The 20,471-nt window shown below is 35.0% G+C and overlaps 1 protein-coding gene across 1 annotated transcript in view; it reads right to left on the reverse strand.

Moving 5' to 3' along the window:
- Positions 1 to 20,471, reverse strand: part of SNTG2 (syntrophin gamma 2) — a 131,960-nt gene that overhangs the window by 81,279 nt on the left and 30,210 nt on the right. The window contains exons 5-7 of the mRNA XM_014309157.2: positions 18,551 to 18,594; positions 18,400 to 18,441; positions 2,777 to 2,864 (exon numbers count right to left, since the gene is read on the reverse strand). Coding sequence (XP_014164632.1) covers positions 2,777 to 2,864; positions 18,400 to 18,441; positions 18,551 to 18,594 — 174 coding nt within the window. The remainder of the gene's footprint in view (positions 1 to 2,776; positions 2,865 to 18,399; positions 18,442 to 18,550; positions 18,595 to 20,471) is intronic.

Raw genomic sequence — 20,471 nt, forward strand, 5'->3', positions numbered from 1 at the left:
ATGCTACTCCTGATGCTGTGCTCATGGTGAAGATATGGGTTGATGGGAAGAGACAGTATGATTGCAGTTAAAGTGAACTCAGCACAGCATTAAAACTGCCAGCACAGCAGCTGGTCTGACCAAATGCTGGAAGGTAAGGGACCAAGTGCCTGAGCCTTCTGGGACGGCCAGAGTAGCCAAGATACTTCAGAATTATGCATGTATGCACTTAAATCCTGCCTGCAGTGTGATTTGGGAATTTTTTTATTGCATAATGGAATTGCTACTTAGCTTTCTAAATGTGTCATGATGCTTCATGACTGGAATTCCCTTTTGTGCACGGACTTGTGAAAAGCTCTTCTTGAAATGGGGTGCTATTCTCTGTAACCCATTACTATTCTCTGTAACTCCAGTTTATATATTTTATTAAATCATAACTATTTTCCATCATTTTATCCACCTTATTTGCTCATTTTCTCACTACAAGAATGAATATTTATAGCAAGCCATTTACCAGAGATCACTTGACTCATAAACCTTGGTTTCAGCCTCTTTTGAATGGCTAAATTCTAGAGAGGTGAATATAAACTCCTGTGGAGGTCCAGGTTCAGTTTAGGAGAAGGGTCATTTCTTAAGTTTCTTACATGTCCAATCATACCTAATAAGTTCTTTTTTTGAGCATGTGGTATAAGGCTGGGGTCATGCATGGGACTGGGGCAGGAGTATAATGCTTGCAAAAAATTTCCTCATGCTCTGCATAAAGGAAGTAAATCTGATAAGCTGCCCAAAATAAGCAGTTTGTGCACAAGATGTCTCATTTCAGAAGCACTGCTGCGCTCCTTGATAGTCTAGTAGCTTGTCTAAAAATGGCACTGTCATTGTTATTCCAGAAAAGGTTTTCTTTGAACAGTAATCAGGGGCAGAGCCCAAAAACTGCTAGCTGGTCCCATTGAGGTGGGAGATGGCCTCCCTGATGATAACTGCTTTCTGTATTTAGAAATGGCACTTTATGGAAACAGTGCCATGATCTCAGGCTCCCAGACAAAGATGCTGCAGTATCTCCTGATGAGAAAGCCAAGATCCCCATGATGTACAAAGAGGGCACCAATATTGCTGGACCTACTTGTGAAGGTGGCAGCCAGCTTGTGTAGTGTGTACTAAGTCTTAGTGGCAAGGGTTTATGGGCTGGGATGTCTCCAGAAGTGGGAAGTGGTTGGAGCTGCCCTGTGCCAGACACAGATGGATCCAGCCAGGTCCCACATCACCACCAGGCTGCGCAGCTGAGCCGGTAGCACCTCTGGGAAACTAACAAAGGCCAAAATGCAGAAGGGCAGAGACAATAGTAAGGAAAAGAGTGACACAAAAATCAAACTGAACCTCAAGGTCAGTGAAGAAGGTGATGGACAATATATTTGTATTTGTTTCTCATTGCCTGATTCTATTTTAATAGGCAATACATTTATCTAAGTTTCCCAACATTGCCTCTGCTTTGGCCATGATGGTAATTAATAGCCAATCTCTTTTTTTTGTTCTATTTGCACACCACGTTCTGTCTGAGAACAAGGAGTGAGAGAGTGTCTGAATGGGAGTTTGGGTCTTAGCTAAGGTTAACCAATGACGGGCAATACAGTTCAAGCGTGTGATGTCAGTCTACAAGATGAAATACAAGTTCTAGTAGCACTGTCATAGTCACAAATGAACATGCCCAACGACACAGACGCTACTGGTAAGATGCTGCTAATTTGCCAAAATCATGTTTAAGCTTGGACATAGTTATCCAAGGTACAGTCAACAAAATTTTAGACTTGCCTGATGATCTATTAGGAAAAATAGGAAGACCAAACCTGAAGACTCATTATAAGAAAGACTGATCATATATTTTCAAATGAAAATGGTAAGCAGTATGCAGTGAAAGAAGGGTTCTAGCATGATATGCATAGTTCAGCTTAGTAGAGGCCTGTCAAGTTGGCTTTTGACAGGTATAAAAATCTAGATTAAATGACTCACACTCTTCTAGTGGCAAGGTCTAAACTATGACACCTATGAGCCTGCTGAAATTAGGAAAAAACAAGTATATAGTTGAGTGCAGTTTAAAAAAATAAAATCTAAATCAATCCAAAGAACAAGACACATTTCAAAACTTTTTGCTTATTTTGGACAGAAAATAATCTGTTAAAATAAACTGGGGCAAAATTATTAATTTGATTAAATAAAGTGATTTATTATGAACACTTTTCTACCTGCAACACTGATCACAACTCCGCAACTTGAATATTTTATCTGATAACCAAAAGAGCCCCAAACTTCCCTGATCTGTATTGTTCATACACTTTTTAGTATTGCTACTGTTAAACTACTCAGCTGTCTCAAAATAATTCTGCTGACAAAACCAATCAAAATAGTAAAGTAATTTATGAAATATACATAATTAATGTTATTGATTTGTTTGGTAAGTGTCCTCAAAGTAACTTTCAGTGTAAATGTATGATTCAAATGTTTGCAAACACTATTTTATTGTATTCAGGCAAAGCTTCTATTGAAAAACTTTCAGCTATCATCCATTACTGTACTGCATTTTAATGATTTTTTTCAGTTTTATTTTGAATAAATTATACATAAGCAGTAAGGCAGTATGCATTTGATTCTTATATGTTAAACAGTAAAGTAGACAGACAATTTTCTATTTCTTCCTGTGAAGCACTCAAGGATTGAATTTCTATTTCTGTCACTGTCAGCTTATTACAAGAATACTGCAAAGAGGAAAACAAATTACTCCCATTCACTAATTTCCTCTTACCTAATGGGAGCTTTAAAAATGATGGAGCTTCCCTGAGGTATTGAACTGTGATGGTAACTTCATCGCCAGCATTTCGCAGTAGGTGTACCTGTCAAGTGTGACAAATAACAGCTACTTTAAACCAAAGAAGAATCGCTCATGGAAAGCACATTACTTACAATGAAATCAACATTCCTGTTCATCTATAATAAACTCAATGTAAGCATTTCTGACTTAGAATGTAGAATAGTTGAGGATCAAGCCACAGCAACAATGGAAAAGAGTAGGCAAAGACCAGTGTAGAACAACCTGAATAAATAATTTGCTGGACAACCTGATATTACATACCAGCTGAACACAACTTCCACTAACTGATTTTATAAAATTGACATAGGATAGTAGGGAAATATGTGTTTATGTAGATATAATACATTACACAAACAGAAAGACACATGGAAATACATTAATACATCATACACATCTTGATCTTAAGTATTTGGTTTGGTTGATTTGGGTACCAAATTAAGCACACTTCTGTGTTTTAAATAGAGTCTTGAGTTTTGTGTCTTTATTGTTTGTAAGCATTTGTTAACCAAAAGGGAACACATACACACACACACGTGTATAGACATGTTTTAATCATCAGAATTCACTTTGGGGAATAGCATGCTATCGCATAAAGTGTTTTTTAAAATGCAGAACTACAAATATTATCTCTGATGAAACTCAGTTCTGATTACAGGGCAAAGGTGTTCTCCAGTTTTATATCTATGACTCTCAGGAAACAGGTATTGTGTTTGGATTGTATGTGGCCTGTACCCACAGGGCCTGCATATCCCTGATCCAGTTTGTCAGAAATGGATGCTACAGCTTGTGACGTCTAATTTGAGCACAACCAGTGCATTCATCCACCAAGCAGAAAAGTAACTAACTGTAGCAAACTGACTTATATAGATGCATTTAATGGTTTAATGTGCTGGGAGCTGGTGGTTGTGCTGTTCCAGATCACTGTGTTAGCACAATGCCACATTGGCCAGCACCATGAGATGCAGGATTACCTCAAACATTTTAAGTTTTCCACTTGTGTACATAAAATAATGCTTACACCAGAGACTGATGTATTCACTTACATGAAAACATCAAGCTTATGTCTGATGGGAACCAAGAACCTTTTTTCTTTTTTTTCTCCCACCCTCATCTCCCCCCCTCACTCAATCTGCTCTTAAATGATTTACTATGAAAAATTCAACAGTCAGTGCTACCTACTCAACCCCAGAAATCTGAGTGTTGTGCTTTTGTGGACAACTGACTATAAGAGAACCTAATTTTTCCCACAATGAGGTCTCATTGTGGGAAAAACACTGTGGAGAAAAATAATATGATCACTGATTTCTGACTAAACCATTTGAAGATGGTCACAACAGGAGCAAACAAGAATGACAGTGTAGCAAACTTTGCATGCTTTTCTAAGGTCATACAAAAGTATGTTAGGGCTGCAAAGCAAACCAGTGCGTCCTAAATTCTAAGGTGCAAGAAAACTATGTCTCTTGAAATCCTCTGTCCCTTATTTCCTGCAGGAAATTTCCTATTTCCTAGTTTAGACATTATTTATTACTCAATAAACACTGAAGATGATTGGTAGCTTTACTAGTCTCACTCTACTGTTAGAAAGATAGGACATAATAAACACTGAAGATTGGTAGTTTTACTAGCCTCACTCTACTGTTAGAAAGATAGGACAACCCTCTACTGTTACAGGGATATTCCCTTCCAAATTAAAAATGTCAGAAAGTATCAGGGCAGGGAGAAGTCACAGTTGGCAAAAAAACCCAAGATCCTATTACCAAGTGCTGCTGTTCTTGTAATACCATTTTACTTTTCACTGCATGGTAAATCTATTAAAAATGCCAACTTTAGTTTATAATCAGTACAGAAACAACAGTGTTTTGCATAATTAAATAGAAAATTTCAAACCCAACAAATTTTAACTGTAGTCCTGATATATCTAATGGGAAGAAATATAAACCAAATAAAATTGATACTGAAAATTCACGTTTTATTAATGATTGCCTTTTAAAATAAGGTAAAGAAGTGAAGTAATTTTATTTTACCTTCAGAATAACAAGAAAGAATTTTAATTTCTTAATTGAAATAAACCTTTTGCAAACACAGAAGAACAACTATGTTTCCTCTTAATTAAGCAAGGAATGTTTGCACACAAACATTTATATTTATCAAGAGATGACAGAAGACAGCATGACAGACATATTGCCTAATGTACTTTTGGAAGACATTAGTCAAATTTTACAAAAATAAATCCAAAAATTGTTGGAACAAAACAAAGCAGTAGACTAGAAACTGTTGCAGAGTATGAGATTTCATTTTTTATTTCAAATTATACTTTGAAAAGGAAATAACTCAAATATTAATGATTTGGTTTAAAATTTCCAAGCATCACTAGTCTCTTAAAAGATATTCAAACTGTATCATACTCTCTTCAAGCTGCTTAGTATTCTTTGGGTAGTGCCTGAAGAGGCCAGAGTGTTGAACCACACACATACTAACAGAACTAAATCAATTTCAGTGATCACAAGAAGGTCTTAACAGTCAGAAGGTCACTAAATAATGCACTGCTCTGTGATGCTGAAGCTTTTGCAAAAGTCCTCTAAGTCCAAAAAAGACAAATCCAGTATCTTTGGAGCAACATTCACTGCTACACTGTTGTAGTAAAATTATTAAAAGAGAATTGCTGAAGTGAGTGAGTTTGATGTTTTTTAAAGGTTGATTAAATGCATTTAGTGCAGCTGACTCTGTGTGGGTGTGTGGATGTGTGTGTTCACGCACTTACTCGTGTTCATGTGTATAAAGGAAAAAAGGGCTTCAGCTGAAATGCTTGCTTTTCATGCTGGCTCCAGTTTGCAGGCTTTGCTTATCTCTAAGAACATTTATCAGCCCAGGGTTTATTAAGCTTCTCTTTCTCACATGCATTTCTCAGGAACAGAATGAAGAAAATGTTACAAATATAAATAGGAGATTCTATATCTCAACTAACTACAGCAGAGAGTCTGTAGAGGAAAATATTACTTATATCTTAGAAAAACCTAAAGACCTTTGTCATCTCATTTTTACTGTCAACACCCAGTTAAGGGAATTCTATATATTTCTATGCAGACAAGCCAATGGCACAATACAAAGCTGCTGGCATTCTTTTCAAATTCTGGTTCTTTGTGTTTACTGTGATTTGATCTAAATCTTCAAACATATCTGAACATTAATATTCACACTGCTCAGAGATTTAGAAAAGGTTTTGGCTGTTTGAAACAGGCTCTGTTTTATTAAGAACAGCACATAAAATTGAAAATGAGAATGTTTTTGATGAATTATTTCACCCATATGGCCCCTTAGCCAATATCTGTTCTGAGTGCAGATGTCAAATCATTTCACTGCGGCCATTTAAGAGATTCAACTCTAAAGTATTTGCTAATATATTTTCTAGAAATCAGTAAAGATCTTAGGATACAAAGAAATCCTCATTCACAGATATGTATCTCTAAATACAAAGAATCTGGATGATAACCTTACACTTTAAACATAGGAAGTTAGATGAAATTAATCTTATCTTGCATGCCTTGAAGAATATTTAGGTACATAAATCGGACTAAAAGTCTGAAGCAAAAATTCTGAAGTAGAAGGATATGAACCACCTGATGAATGCCTGAGCTTGAGGTACAAGCATTTCCCAAATAAAACACTTGAAATTCACATGAAGTGCAAGTTTTGGACTTGAAAAGTATCTGGGTGGAAGGTTATGTACAAGCCTGCAACAAAGCAGACAAAAAACTGAGATGTGGTAAAATATATGAAGAATTAGACCATAACATATCATTGTAAAAAAACCAAACAAAAACAAAACAAAACAAAACCCCAATGAAATATAAAAAACTAAAAGTTTTAAAAAATTCTTCACTTTTCAGACAGAACGATAATATTTAACACTTAAAAATGCCTCCTAAGCAAAAGTATACTTTGAGGCACTTTAGGAAACTTGGCAATTTCAGCTCAAAGCATAAATACAGGGCTAAAAAATCTGGTATTGTGCTTATCTGTCTATGAGTAGGCAAGGGAGATGTGTGACAAAGAGACACCTTGCAGTACAGGTAGATTTTAAAATGATAGTAGACACAAAATGGCTTTAAAAATAGTTTTTAAAATTAAAATTGGATTGCAATTCATATTGGAAGATCATGAAGCAGAATTAAGTTACTTCAAGAAACAATGATTTCTTGATACTTGTCTCTTTTCCAATGGTGAAATATGGAATGGTTTCAAATAAATATTTTTTATTCTTCTTTTCCTTAGCTTTGCACTATTCGATGAGCAATAATCTCTTTCTAAATGCTTAGCTGGCTAATACAAAGCAAACCTTTGTGTCTGAACAATTTATACAAATATGCTAGGAAAAACGGCAGTCAATGTAGCCTTTGGAAATTTTCACAGATTTAAACTAAACTGCAACTTCTTAGCTTACTCATGTCTTAATTCTAAATTCTAAATTAAGTAATTCATTACTTAAACTTCTTAGTTTACTAATTTTTAACTTTTCTCTAATTTCTGCCTATAAATATAGTGAAAGATATTTTGACAGATAGCTTCAGTATCAATTTAAACAAATAATGCTGTTTCTGTATGATATAAATACCAGGCATTATGAACAAAAAAATAAATTTTTTCAATTTTTTTTCATTATTCTGTATATATTTTTTCTATTTAATCACACATTCTAATGTGTAATTAGCATTGTGGAAACAATGCTTGCAAAACTATCTGGAAGATCAAAGGTGCTGTTACATGCTGTGCATTGGAAAATAAATTTTGAGTCAACTCGGCTGTTCCCTGAAGCAATAAAAGTTTAAATAATATTTGCTTAAGGATAACTATTACCTGAAATATGAAGACCCATTCCTAAGAAAGTAACATTTTCAAAAAAATCCAAGAATATCAGAGCATTACGGGGACTTCTTTCTGGAAATGAAGGTCAGTCTCAGCTGTGATCAGTGTGCTATAAACAAGAAGGGTTCAAAACCACAGAACTCAAAATTAAAGAACAAGCAGTATGTTTTACTGCTTATGTACTGTTTTGCTTCACTTGTAAAAATAAAGAATTGTCTCAGGTATCAAAAACTCACAACAGAGAGATGCACATATCTGACTACATGTGATTGCAAATGCATATGGTAAAGTGGAATCAGTAGCCATAGAATTGCAAACATTTCTGTCGCAAAAACCCATTTCTGCAGTCCTTTTCAAGCAAAGAAATTGGAACAGCCTAACCCTGCAGGTCCATAATCTTCAACTATATATAGAAATTTTTCTAGATGATAGTTAAGTGGTTGAGTTTATACAAACTCAAAGGAGCATAGATTGAGCTAAAAAGACTAAATGCAGGTTTTCATGTAGCCATTACTTTCCAATTTTCTTTGTTGTTTGCTTGTATCTGTAACGCCTGCACAGCTCTCAGAAACAGATTTTATCTGACCTGAAGTTTCTGAGGAGAGAGGTATTCACCAAAAACCCCTGCCAGCAATGGTATAAAATGATGATAAAGGTAACTTCAGCTGAAGGATTGGCAATACTTAATAAAGGCTGTCTTGTGCTATCAAATGTAAAAACAAAACCAGAAGGTTTTGGAGTTGTCAAACCCAGCAGGTCATATGCTGCATTCTCTGATTTAGAAATTGCTAACAATCTGGACACGTCTTCCTTTTCTCACAGCAAACTTTTCCACGATGATCCCTTTGATCTAGGTCTTCTAGCCTAATCTAGAGTTAATACAGGATTAAAGATAGGAAGCACCAAGAAGTGCTTTTGTTGCCTACACGTTAATTGATGAAGTACAAGCTAGAAGACCCATGGAGTGACCAGTCTAACGGAGTGCCCTGCAGTTTGAATCAGCCACAAAATTTCTTTATAATCACTCATATGTTCGTCCTTTCAGAGTTGAAGAACAGAGGCACCTAGAACACAAAAACATTTCTCCTTTACTAAACTCTATACTGTTAGAGAATAGATTGTGGGAGAATAGAAATGGGGTTATGGCAGAGCCTCATCCCTAATGGGGTGCAGCTGTATAAGACAGATGAACAGCATTAAAGAAGTGTGGAAAGCTGATATGTATTGACCCATCACAAAAGACTAAAAGAGCATGCTAGTGCTATGCATGTGAGAAAAGAGGTATAAAAAGTGGTACGGGGGAATAATAAAGGGCTGATGCTTGCCACCATTTTTGGTGTCAGTCATGTGTCCACTGCCACCTTACAGCATGTAGGTGAACATAAAAGAACAAGAGGAATACCTACAGATAAAGTTCAGCACTATTTCATAGTAGTAGTACCCCTCTATGCTAGTCGTTAATGCTTTTGTTTCCCCAATACCACAGACATGAAAGTGCTACTATCACCATAAACCTGCAGATCATCTGCAATATTCAGCACACATCAGAGAGAAATCTTTTTTAGGGAAAGTCCCATACCTGAAACTTCTTTATACTGTCTCAGGACTGTAGTCCTGAGAACGATTATAGACCTGTTAATGATTCCTTGTACTTTTGCTGCTGTATAGGCTTATATTTATTCAGCATAGACCACCATAAAGTATATTATTTTATTCAATACTAAAAATTTCCTTCACTGGGAAAATAACATGCTATTTGGTAAGGGGAATAGCATTCAAATCCCACTGTCATGTTACAATCTTCTAAATTTGTTTCTCTTCCCTCAGAGTACTGATTAAATTCAGAGCCATAACTGTTTAAATACAGGGCTATACTTTTTCTACTAGACATTTTTGTATTAGACTTTTTAGTGCCTAATATCATATCAGACAGAAAAAAAAACCACCAAAAAACCCTTTTGATTTTCTAATCCAATCCTTTAATACTTTTTGGATGCAGTGTGCTAGAATATTTGGCATTTGAAGTGTATGAATACACTTCTGCTCTATGACTGTTTTGTCTGCTCTCTACAATAAGGAACAAGCATAGGTGCCATTATTCATGCTCAAGTCAGCAGCTAAACATGAGTCTGAAATATTAGTGATACCTATAAGATCTATTCACTTATTTAGATCACAATCCTATTAAGTCAATAACTTTTTGAAGAGAAATAGTACTTATGTACAATATATACTGTGATCTCAAAGGAGTTAATCCCTCTTGTGATCAGAAATACACCAATTTTATTAATGGGTTAATTTTATGTGGTTGTAAGGCCTCTATATAACTTATATTTCCCTTTCCATTAAAAAACAAACTTAAAAAACCACAAAATAACTGAGTTTCACTTATGTAACTTATGTAAACAGCCTAAGTCTAATCTTTCACAAACATTTATTTAATTAATCTTTTTGGAATCACCAGGGTGCACACTAACTCTTTATTAGCCTGCAGCTATGTTATGTTGATAACATTGAGCTAGAGCACTTCAAAATTCTCTATACCTTGATGAAATACTGAAGGTCACCTAATATAAGGCAGTAAATTAATGAAAAGCAGAAAACACTGTTTAGATAGGAAAAGGAAGGTGTAAGAGAGAAATGAGATGGAGGTGATACTGCTTAAGTTAGTTTAGCCAGAGTGGAAACTGAGCAGAGTGACTAAAAGGAAGAGATAGAGTACTTTGGGCACAGGAATAAGGATCAAAGGAAGCAGGAATCTTCATACTAATTACCAAGGATAACAAGGAACATAATACAATATTGTTCATAAAGCTATAAAGTAGCTTTTTCTTTTCCTACCAGCCCTTCCAAAGACAATTCCCCCCCATCTCTCCCACCCTCCCCACTGATTTACCCACAGATAGCTTACACCCTTTTGTTCTTATATCAAGTCCGTTCTTTGTTCACGTATTTAACCTACCTCTATGGTACTCAGTTTTGTACAGGTGGGAGGTAGAACAGGAGATGGAAGAAAGTGCCCCTCTACTTATGAATGTGGCTGGTATAATTTCTCATAAATCCTTTGTATGTCTTTCAACACTTATTAAAGAAATAAACAGAAATTTAAAAGGGTTAAAAGAAACGCCTTTTAAAAAAAAATTTAAATATCTTAACTCCTTGTACCCTTAGAAATTACCTTAAATTGTAGCTCTCCAGCCACACTGTTGTGCTTTACCTAAGTGCTAAATTTTGCATCCATAGCTTTACAAAGATTTCAATTCTTCCTAAAGCTCCATTGTGTGAGGTATCTGAATTCTTCCATCAGTTTTAATTATAGTAATTCTGCTTTTGTGCTCAAAGATTATGCACATTGGAAATGCTCATAATGCCAGCGTACTTGCTGCTTCTCTAACGTAGGAAATGAAGTTCCTGTGCAATGATGGAGGTAAAATAGCAGTGCTGAAATATGAACCACTTAATGTAAATACTTTCTTAACATATTTAGAGCTTGAAATAAAGTTGATTTCCACAATTACATTACAAAAGTTGCATAATATTTTGAGGTGTACATTTTACGCAGGTACTTACGTTACTCCATTTAAAAAAAAATCTTTCTCTGAAATTTTGCTATCTCCTACAAAAGCACAGTAAGGGGGCAAATGGATGCAAATTTAAATGGCAAACTCATGTTTTAAAGCATGTGAGTTTTATCATTTGCATGTGAAAGACACTGGAGACCAAAAGTATCCTATAACTTGTTTCTTAGTGAGAAACGTTGCCAGATGCATTCAGTGAGAAAATAATCACACTTCTTAGAGCACCTGGAAACAATGAGGATGAATTGTACATTCCACAAAATTGTAAAGTTATATTACAATTTGATGACTTTATGTAGCTTTATCTTTATGTGGTGCTGGGATACAGAATACTTATGGGAATTTAGCACCTGGAGAAAGGAAATTAAATTTAGATAGTTTTCATCCAAGCAAGGTGAAAAATTTTTAAAATTATTTGTCTCACTGTCATGATAACTCCTGTTCTGCGGTGACTAAATCTCCATGAAAGAAGCTCAGGAAAATTCTATGGGGTAATGGAAAGAAAACTATGTCCAACAAATATCACATATTAGCCTTTTTGCTATTGATGTTTATTTCTGCCCACCTACATAGCAGCAGCAAATTTTCTGAACTATACAGTACTTAATGAAAGTGACTACACTAAACTCATTAATAAATGCTGTTCAACAAAAGAGTTTGTTCACTTCTCCCAGTTCCTGCCTCAGGTCTGATTCATGCAGCTGTTCTGCAGATATACATTCAACATTAACAGGTATTTGCTGTCCACATTATAGATGACTAAAGCATTTTTTTAGAACTGACTGAGGCAATGACAAGTGAACAATGAGAACTACTACTAAGATAAGGTTAAGAAAGTAAAATCTTCAAAAGATTGATAACTTTTCTTTGATGTGTCTGTAGTCCTATAAATATATAACAATGCATTAACTAAACATAAAGTTAATGAAAGTTTCATGTGTAAAGAGCTTCTCAGTGAAAACCAGCCTACAGAAATGATGCAGTTTCTTGAACAGCTGTGTGTCAAAACTGCATTGTGCTTGAAAGTAACCTACAAACAGTTCCAATTCTATATGCTCACAGTGGCTGATACCAAATATAAGTCTCCTAATAATAAAGAAAGCAAGGGGTCAGTCTGAGATTGTTTCAGCAAGCTCCCTGTTAATAATACTTCTGGGTGATGGATTCTACCCATGAGCTTTCTGTTCACACGCTTCTGGGTAACTGGAGACACTCTCATAGTCTGGAGCACATCAAAACCCTAAGCCAATCGAGATACCCTTACTCCACACCCCAAACTGTCTATTTAAAGAAAATGATAACAGCACCATATTGGGAAGGCAATATGTGTAACCAAAAACAAGTGAAAGTTCCTTACACAGAAATTAGTGATAGAAAAATTGATATGTAGAATTCTCTGAAAGTCTTTTTGAATACCTAATGACAATGTAGGTCAGTGTTGGAAATTAGCTAGAGAGAGAAAAGTTTAAGCTGTTAAAGGTTTTGGCTTAAGCTCTAAGCAGAAATAGTTTGCTATAATCTAAACCACCTAAAAATCCAAAAGCAATCTACGCAATCTAAAAGCAAACCCTGGAAATTACCAAGAAAATGTGAGAGCCACGCAGTTGAAGAAAGAAATCAAATGGTTTCATGACATGCAGGGGAATCACATAATCGTCACATGAGGTGAAAAAACCTCAGTTACTGGTTCCTCTGGATCTGGTAGAATTATCCTTCCAAAATTAATAGAGTACTTCTTTTATGCTGAGAAAACAAAAAAATTGTAGTACAAAGGACAAACTCTTGAAGTAAATCATGCAGAGCATTGCTAAACATACTGTGAAGTTTCAATATTACCATTAAGATAGACTTCCAAGAAATGAAACACACATAGTTTGTCTACATAGAAAAATATTAATTTTACCTTCATTTAATATCCATTTTATACTTGTTGAACTTGAATTATACTCTTCCTTTTTTTACTTATTAACATCTTTTCTGTTGGGTGAAAAAGCATGTTCATACAAAAAAACACCCCACAGGAAAAACTTCAGAAATTCAAGGAGTAATTTGAAGTTAATAGCCAGTCTAGAGTCAGAAATATGTGTAGGTCAGTAAGGGCATCTATACATGTTAGCAACTACCTGGGCAATTTAGCTAAAAAATTTCCTTAAGCTTTGATCTGTATTACTGACTATTTCTAGCAGTAATCTGAAGTTTTTAAACCTTCTGTATATATCAAATAAAAACTTTTTTTTTCTCTAAATGTCACAAAGCTGTTGCCTCGAATATTAATGATTACATATTCCAATATTAACATGTGGTTTAATCAACAGAGCATAACACTGTAATTTTCACATTGTAAATACATATCTTAATTTGTTTGAAGATTAATTATTGTAATAAATCAATAAAATCTACTTATTAATATAGTCATATTAGTAAGATATAATTACACAGTAAAATTTGTAAATAAAAATTATTTTTGCTACTTCTCAAGCATTTATCTGAAAAGCTATTTCACAATTATTTTCTATAATTATAATTTATATATATATAATTATTTCATAATTATTTTAATAATCCATCACTAGATCTATGTTTTTTATTATTTTATTAGTTTTGATGTATTTGTTGAGTAGTTAACCATTATGTGCCTATTCTAGTTATGCATTCTCCTCTGTTTTTCTATTTGATCTCTTTTTTTCAGATATTATATGGATAAAATTCATAATCTGTGCTCCACCATTTGGAACTGAATTCCAGAAGAACATGCAGAGAACTTCAATTCCAAAATAGCTAATTCAAAAATGAAAATAAAATCTCAGTATCTCAATGAAGATAAACAATTTTCAGGTTCAATTCTTGTATCTCAGTTAATCAGTTTAATGAAGAACATGTTCATCACTGCCAGCCAGACATGTCAATGACATATTTAGTAAACATCTGAAGTTGTGGCATTCACCTTCTCGCAACAGAGAGAGACATAATTCTCTCAGGGTTTTTCCTGGAGAAGCACAGAGAGAAGAAGAGAAAACAATTCTTATCTCTACTTGCTGCTACTGTTGTTTTTGCGCATGTGGAATGGGTTATGGATATTTTTTACTGAGAGTGAGTTCTTAATTGGATTCTGGTGACGGTTGTTTATATTAATTGGCCTATTAGGTCCAAGCGATGTCCTGGCTGTCTCAGACAGTCACAGGTTTTTCTTTAGTATTCTTTTAGTATCTCTAGTATAGTATCTCTTTAATATAGTATAGTATTAATGTAATATAATATAGTTTTAATAAAGCAATTGTTCAGCATTCTGAATCAATGGAGTCAGATGCCAGTCATTTCCAGACACTGGGGTCGCCCTGAATTCGATATGAAGTATTAAATATTTTTAAAAAATTAATTACTATCAACTAAAATCTGTTCAAATTCTGAAAATCTAAAATTATTCATACTGAATATATTCTCTGTTTTAATGGATATTGTTTATTTAGCAATGTCCTTTGTAAGAATATTCATAAATAAAAAGAAAAAAATGTTTCCAAGTACTTTCCTGGATCACTGATCAAAATTCCAAAGAAATTAACATTTGTGCGGAATACTAAAAATGCGTCAAAAATACTAATACTATAAAATACACGAATAAGATATAGTAAGAAAAAAATAACATGCAACACCTACTTTTCCATTTTATATCTTAACACCCTTTCCTGCATTTTCTAGTTAATGGAAATGATCAGTTTATTAATCCTTGAAATAGGATTAATTTCATACAAAATTACATTTGAACTAATCATAGATTCATCTAAAACAGTCTTCATGAGAGATTATGTAGAAACCTGTCCAATTCCCCTTTGAAAGGCAACAGAGATGGTTTTTCATCACATTTTCTACAATTTGGTTATGGTGGAAACAAGCAGGTACTTCTAGTGCTTTGCAGCAGAGGGCAGTGCTTACCTCGGGGACTCACAAAAATCTTTCTCAATCTTATTTTTCTCTTTCACTAAGAACAGGGAGAGAAAAGTACTCAGACTCACGCCACAAAATGCCAAGAAGTCTGCTCAGCCCTGTGATTATCAGGTGGGCCAAGAAGATGCTCAAAGGACTGGAGCACCTCTCCTATGATGACAGGCTGTGGGAGTTGGGGTTGTTCAGCCGGGAGCAGAGAAAACTCAGGGGAGACCTTCCAGATCCTAAAGGGGGCTACTAGAGAGATGAGGAGAGACTTTTTACAAGAGAATGCAGGGATAGTTCAAGGGAGAACAGTTTTAAACTCAAGAAGAGGAGGTTTGGAGTAGATATTAGGAAGAAATTCTTTACTGTGGAGGTGGTGAGGCACTGGAGGAGGTTTCCAGAGAAACTAAAGATGTCCCATCCCTGAAGTGTTCAAGGCCAGGCTGGATGGGACTTCAAGCAACCTGGTGTAATGGAAGGTGTTCCTGCCCATAGCAGGGGTGTTGGAAGTAGGAAATTTTCAAGATCCCTTCCAAACAAGCCATTTTCTGACTCTATGAATCTAAAAAATTCTGTTGAATCAGAAAACTGCAACCTCATGTTTCATTTCCCTTCACAGTTTATTGTATTTATATCCTGAAAATTGAAGTCCCAGCCAAAGAACACCAAGTGGTATATCTTTGTGAACTTCAACCAAAATATTCCTTTATCTTTGCTTCCCTTTTTCTCTCCACTCAGGAGATCTGACTGCTCCTTTCATGTTATGCACATTGACAACCTGATTAGCCACCAGGGAAAGAAAATTAAATTGTCTCTGATACACAATACAGAAACTATATTAATCTCTGAGTTAACATTTTCTGCATTCTCCACACCAGTAGACTATTTCTAAGAATAAACTTAAGTTTCTGGGAAAAGAAATTATTTTCAATTTTCCACACTATTGTATTACCTGCTACAAAAGCAGAATTTTTCTTGGCACTGATTCTGAATTATTTATTCTATCCATAGCCTTAGCTATGATAGAATAGTGATAGTAGCAGCTTGAGCAATTGTGGAGAAAACAAATTCTAGTATCAGAAGTGAAAAACAGAGAGCCAGTTTGTTGTTAAATTGTTGCTGACAGAGTAGCTAATTGTTTGGCTTGCCCAGACGTAATCACCTTTTAACACTGCTGAAGTTCAAGGGTCAAGAAACAAAACTCCCTATTTGGTACAATCAGGACTAGCTAACTCCATAAACATCTCAGGAGGGAAGATGGTAGGTAGCAGGCAGAACAAACTGTCCTCCTTTCCTAAAGTTCTCAGATTTTGTAGCCTTCTCTCCCATGTATTAACCCCAATGGGTTTTAGGTCTTTAACACCTGTGAGCCATAGTGATGTACAATTACACTTAAGCTTCAGTTTTGTAAAAGAAAGGTTTTCTGAGTGTGTGCTGACTGCATGCACCTCCTCACATCCTGCAAGGGTGAACCAGCAGACATTCTAAAATGGCAGAAAGTAAAAGAAAACAGAGAAAAAGTCTGAACAGCAAGGAATGCCATTGTGAAACAAACAAAATAAAAAACTGAAACAAAATTTTTGAAAACATTTGTTAGAGTTACAATTTAAAAAATAAAATAATCAAACCACAACAAGGCAAACAACAAGAAAAAAACATCAGTTCAACACCAAAAAAAGTAAGAAACATATTTGCTTCTGCCCCTTAATGCCAGATGCATATAGAGCAAGCCAAAAGAATGACTCAATAATCTTTGACAGACTTCCATTGTATTATGTTAACAAGGCTGTGTAAACTTGAACCCAGAGTGGATTAAGAATACCCAAGCCTCACTGATGAATGTGTTTTGAACAAAAGTGCTGGAGCACCTCTCATTTAACCTGAGTGACATTTAGGGCATCCTTTACAGAGAGAGAAGATGTAGGCATGATTTTCTGAAAGAAATGAGTTCTTCATCCTTAACTTCCTGTTTTTTGGACAGCTACCCATAATCACTACATTACTATATTACTAGCTTAATACATTGTAACAAGCTTAATATGTTATATACCTTCTTCAGTGGTGTTTCTGGTGCCCAAACCTTCTTTTTTAAAGCATTTCCTTCAAATTGCAAACCCACCATGTTCAAATAAAGAGAACTTTGCATTTTTATGAAATAATGGTTGAGATAAAGATATAATTTTGATAAAAGAAGAAATAATAAATCTTCCATTCTCTGAGGAGCTTTGTCAACAGCCCACCTCATCAGATAGAACCAGTTCTTATCTCTACTGCCTGACACATTCTTCAAACCCTATTCTCATCATAGTAACAGGCTGTGGTAGTAGCAATTATGCTTAATGCTTCTACTGAATTCCCATGTACAGGGAAAGGAGCAGCACTATGCATTTCTCTCTCATTCCTCATCTCTGTTGTGTTACACTGACAGTTCTGGACCACTTCTTGGTTTTTACAAACAATCCTTAAGGGAAGTAGCTTACCATTTTGTGAGGAGTAGCTTTCTGGAAGTTTAATTTTTTTTTTTTTCTGTGCAGTAACAACACAAGCAGCAGGAGGGCAGTTCACCAATACACAATAGATCTAGCTATTACTGAGACTGTCTGTAAGAGAGTCAGCTTGATAGTATTAATCAACACCAAGAAAAGGACTGCAAAATCATGCAGCTGCACTTTATCTTGACCTAGAGAGATCACCTTCAAGTAATAAAAGCAAGTTTAGTTCCTTTGCCCATGTAATTTCTGCCCTGCTGATAAGACTGCCAAAGCCCATGTCATTTATGGTTGCTACAGATGTTATTCCGAGATACTGCCAATAAACAGGAAACAGGGGTAACAATTTTTATCTATAAGGCCTTGCACTGCAGACCAGAAAAGCACTGCACATCGAGTAAATGTGAACTGGCTTTGTCCTCATACAGTCAGTCTGATAAATGAAGCAAATCCGTAAAACCTGACCACTGTTCAATAAATTATTTTGTTTTAGGTTAGACCAAACATCATGGCAAATTTGATTTCAAAATGGAATTAAATAACTGGAAAAGTTTTAATAATCAAATATATGATAAATTGATAAATAGCACTGTCTTTATAGTAAAAAAGAGTAAATTCATTTGAAACAAGACCAGAGACAGAACAGTTTGGACATAAGATATTTTGTACACCAATAAAAAATCAAAGTGGAATGACTTACCACTTCTTCATGGGTAGCACTTTCTACATTTATACCATTAACCTAAAAACAGATACAATAGGGAGAAAATTATTTGTAATGCGAAGTTAGTCACTGAAATAAAAGCAAGTAAGAAACAAATGTCTGTAGAAAAAAGTGAATCTTTACTGACCTGTATTATTGCATCTCCTATAAATAACATTCCTGTCTGTTCAGCTGTGGGATTACAGAAGGAGTAAATTTTAATTGATAGTAGTACTGAAAAAGCTATATTCTCTTCCAGCAATTCTTTTAATACACTCTTTATAATCCTCATTTGAAACTGATTTGGTTGTGAAAATACCAATGGCACAGCAATCAGTATTCATCCAAAAAAGATAATAGATTCCTAGCAATTTTAAACAAATTAAGAGAGCTACTTTCCAAGCATAAAGAACTTGAATAGTATGGAATACAAATGTCAATTCTCACTAATGAAGGATTTCAATAAATTATGTGGAAAATGTGATTCACACTTTTCATTATTCTTCCACAAAAGGGAAACAGGGACTGCTGTAATTAAAGAGGTTGTGACTAGAATTTAATACAACTCTAACTTGACGTTTGAGTTAGTTTTGTCCTAAAGAATAACATTATTTTGATCTAAAATTTTCATATTTCCTGCCTTACAGAGTTAATGAGGATAATGTCATGAAATTTCAATCAACTCTCCATAGATACAAACAATGACATTTTTGAGGTCTATTAACTAACTTTCAAATTTTTAACTTTTTTTTGGTTGCAATTTGAGGATGTTTATCTCATGAAATGCATAAATTAATTAAAATTAAGGCTCTTATCCTTAAAAGACTGATAGTATTAAAGAAAGCCTATTAGTCTTATACATGACCTTTAAGGTCACACCTTGAGGCTTAGAAGAATGTCATCAATGTTAACGAAGAGAGTATTATGAGAAAAGAAAATAGAAGCAAAAAAGAAAGGACGGAATAAAATATTCTTGATTTCCGCAATTTAGCTGTTGCTACTGCAAATGTGCCTTTGTTACAAAATAGCACTTTTTAAAAAAGAAATTGTTCATCACTCTTTTGGCAGATAAAAATTACAGTTCATTAGTAAATACTTAGGAAATATTTCTCTATTTATTTTAAAAATCATGTTACAAGTTGCATCGGAGGTCATTACCCCACTTCTCATCCTACTTTTTATATAAAATCATGCATGTAATTTTTAATAGCTGGCATAGAAATGACATCTAAGTACATAAATTTAACAGAATTAAAGCAGTTCAAAACTGTCACAACGCAATCTGAAGCAACCTGTTCTGGGTACATGCATTAGTAGAGGCGATGAACATTAGCATGGGCACCTCAATACTAAACTTCTATTTGAGATGTTAGTAATACATACACCAATAGTGAAAAATGTGAACAATTTTTAATTCAGGGCTTATGTTAGGGCCATTGAACTATTTTTAAAAAGTGGAAGCATCTTTGAATTGGAGATAGAAGAAAGAAGGTGAGTTGAAATTCCAGCTGAAGCAAAGAAGAAAAGGATTACTTCAAAGGGTGCATGCCTTGTCCACAGTGTCTGATTGACTCAGAAGTGAGTGGAGAAATTTTAAACATTTTTTGTATCAGCAAGCTGCCATGGTTTAACCTACGCTGGCAACTATTTACCATGCAGCCATTTGCTCAACCCTTCTTTCCAACCCCGTTCTTCTACACCATGCCAGCCCCCAGGGATGGGGAGAAGACTTGAAAAAAAAAAACCATAAAACCAAAAAACACTTGTGGGTTAGCCATTTGCACAACCCTTCCTTCCAACCCCGTTCTTCTACGCCATGCCAGCCCCCAGGGATAGGGAGAAGACTTGAAAAAAACCCATAAAACCAAAAAACACTTGTGGGTTGAGACAAAAACAGTTTAATTTTTGAAGTATAATATAATAATAATAAATGGAAAGGAGACAGTTTGCAACAAAACCCAAGAGAAACAAGTGATGTGTAATACAATTCCTCACCCCCTGCTGACTGATGCCCAGCTCATCCCTAAGCAGCAACTGGCAGCTCCCAGCCAATTCCCCACAGTTTATAT

This window comes from Geospiza fortis, unplaced genomic scaffold, assembly GCF_000277835.1.
Source record: "Geospiza fortis unplaced genomic scaffold, GeoFor_1.0 scaffold139, whole genome shotgun sequence".
Lineage (NCBI taxonomy): Eukaryota > Metazoa > Chordata > Aves > Passeriformes > Thraupidae > Geospiza > Geospiza fortis.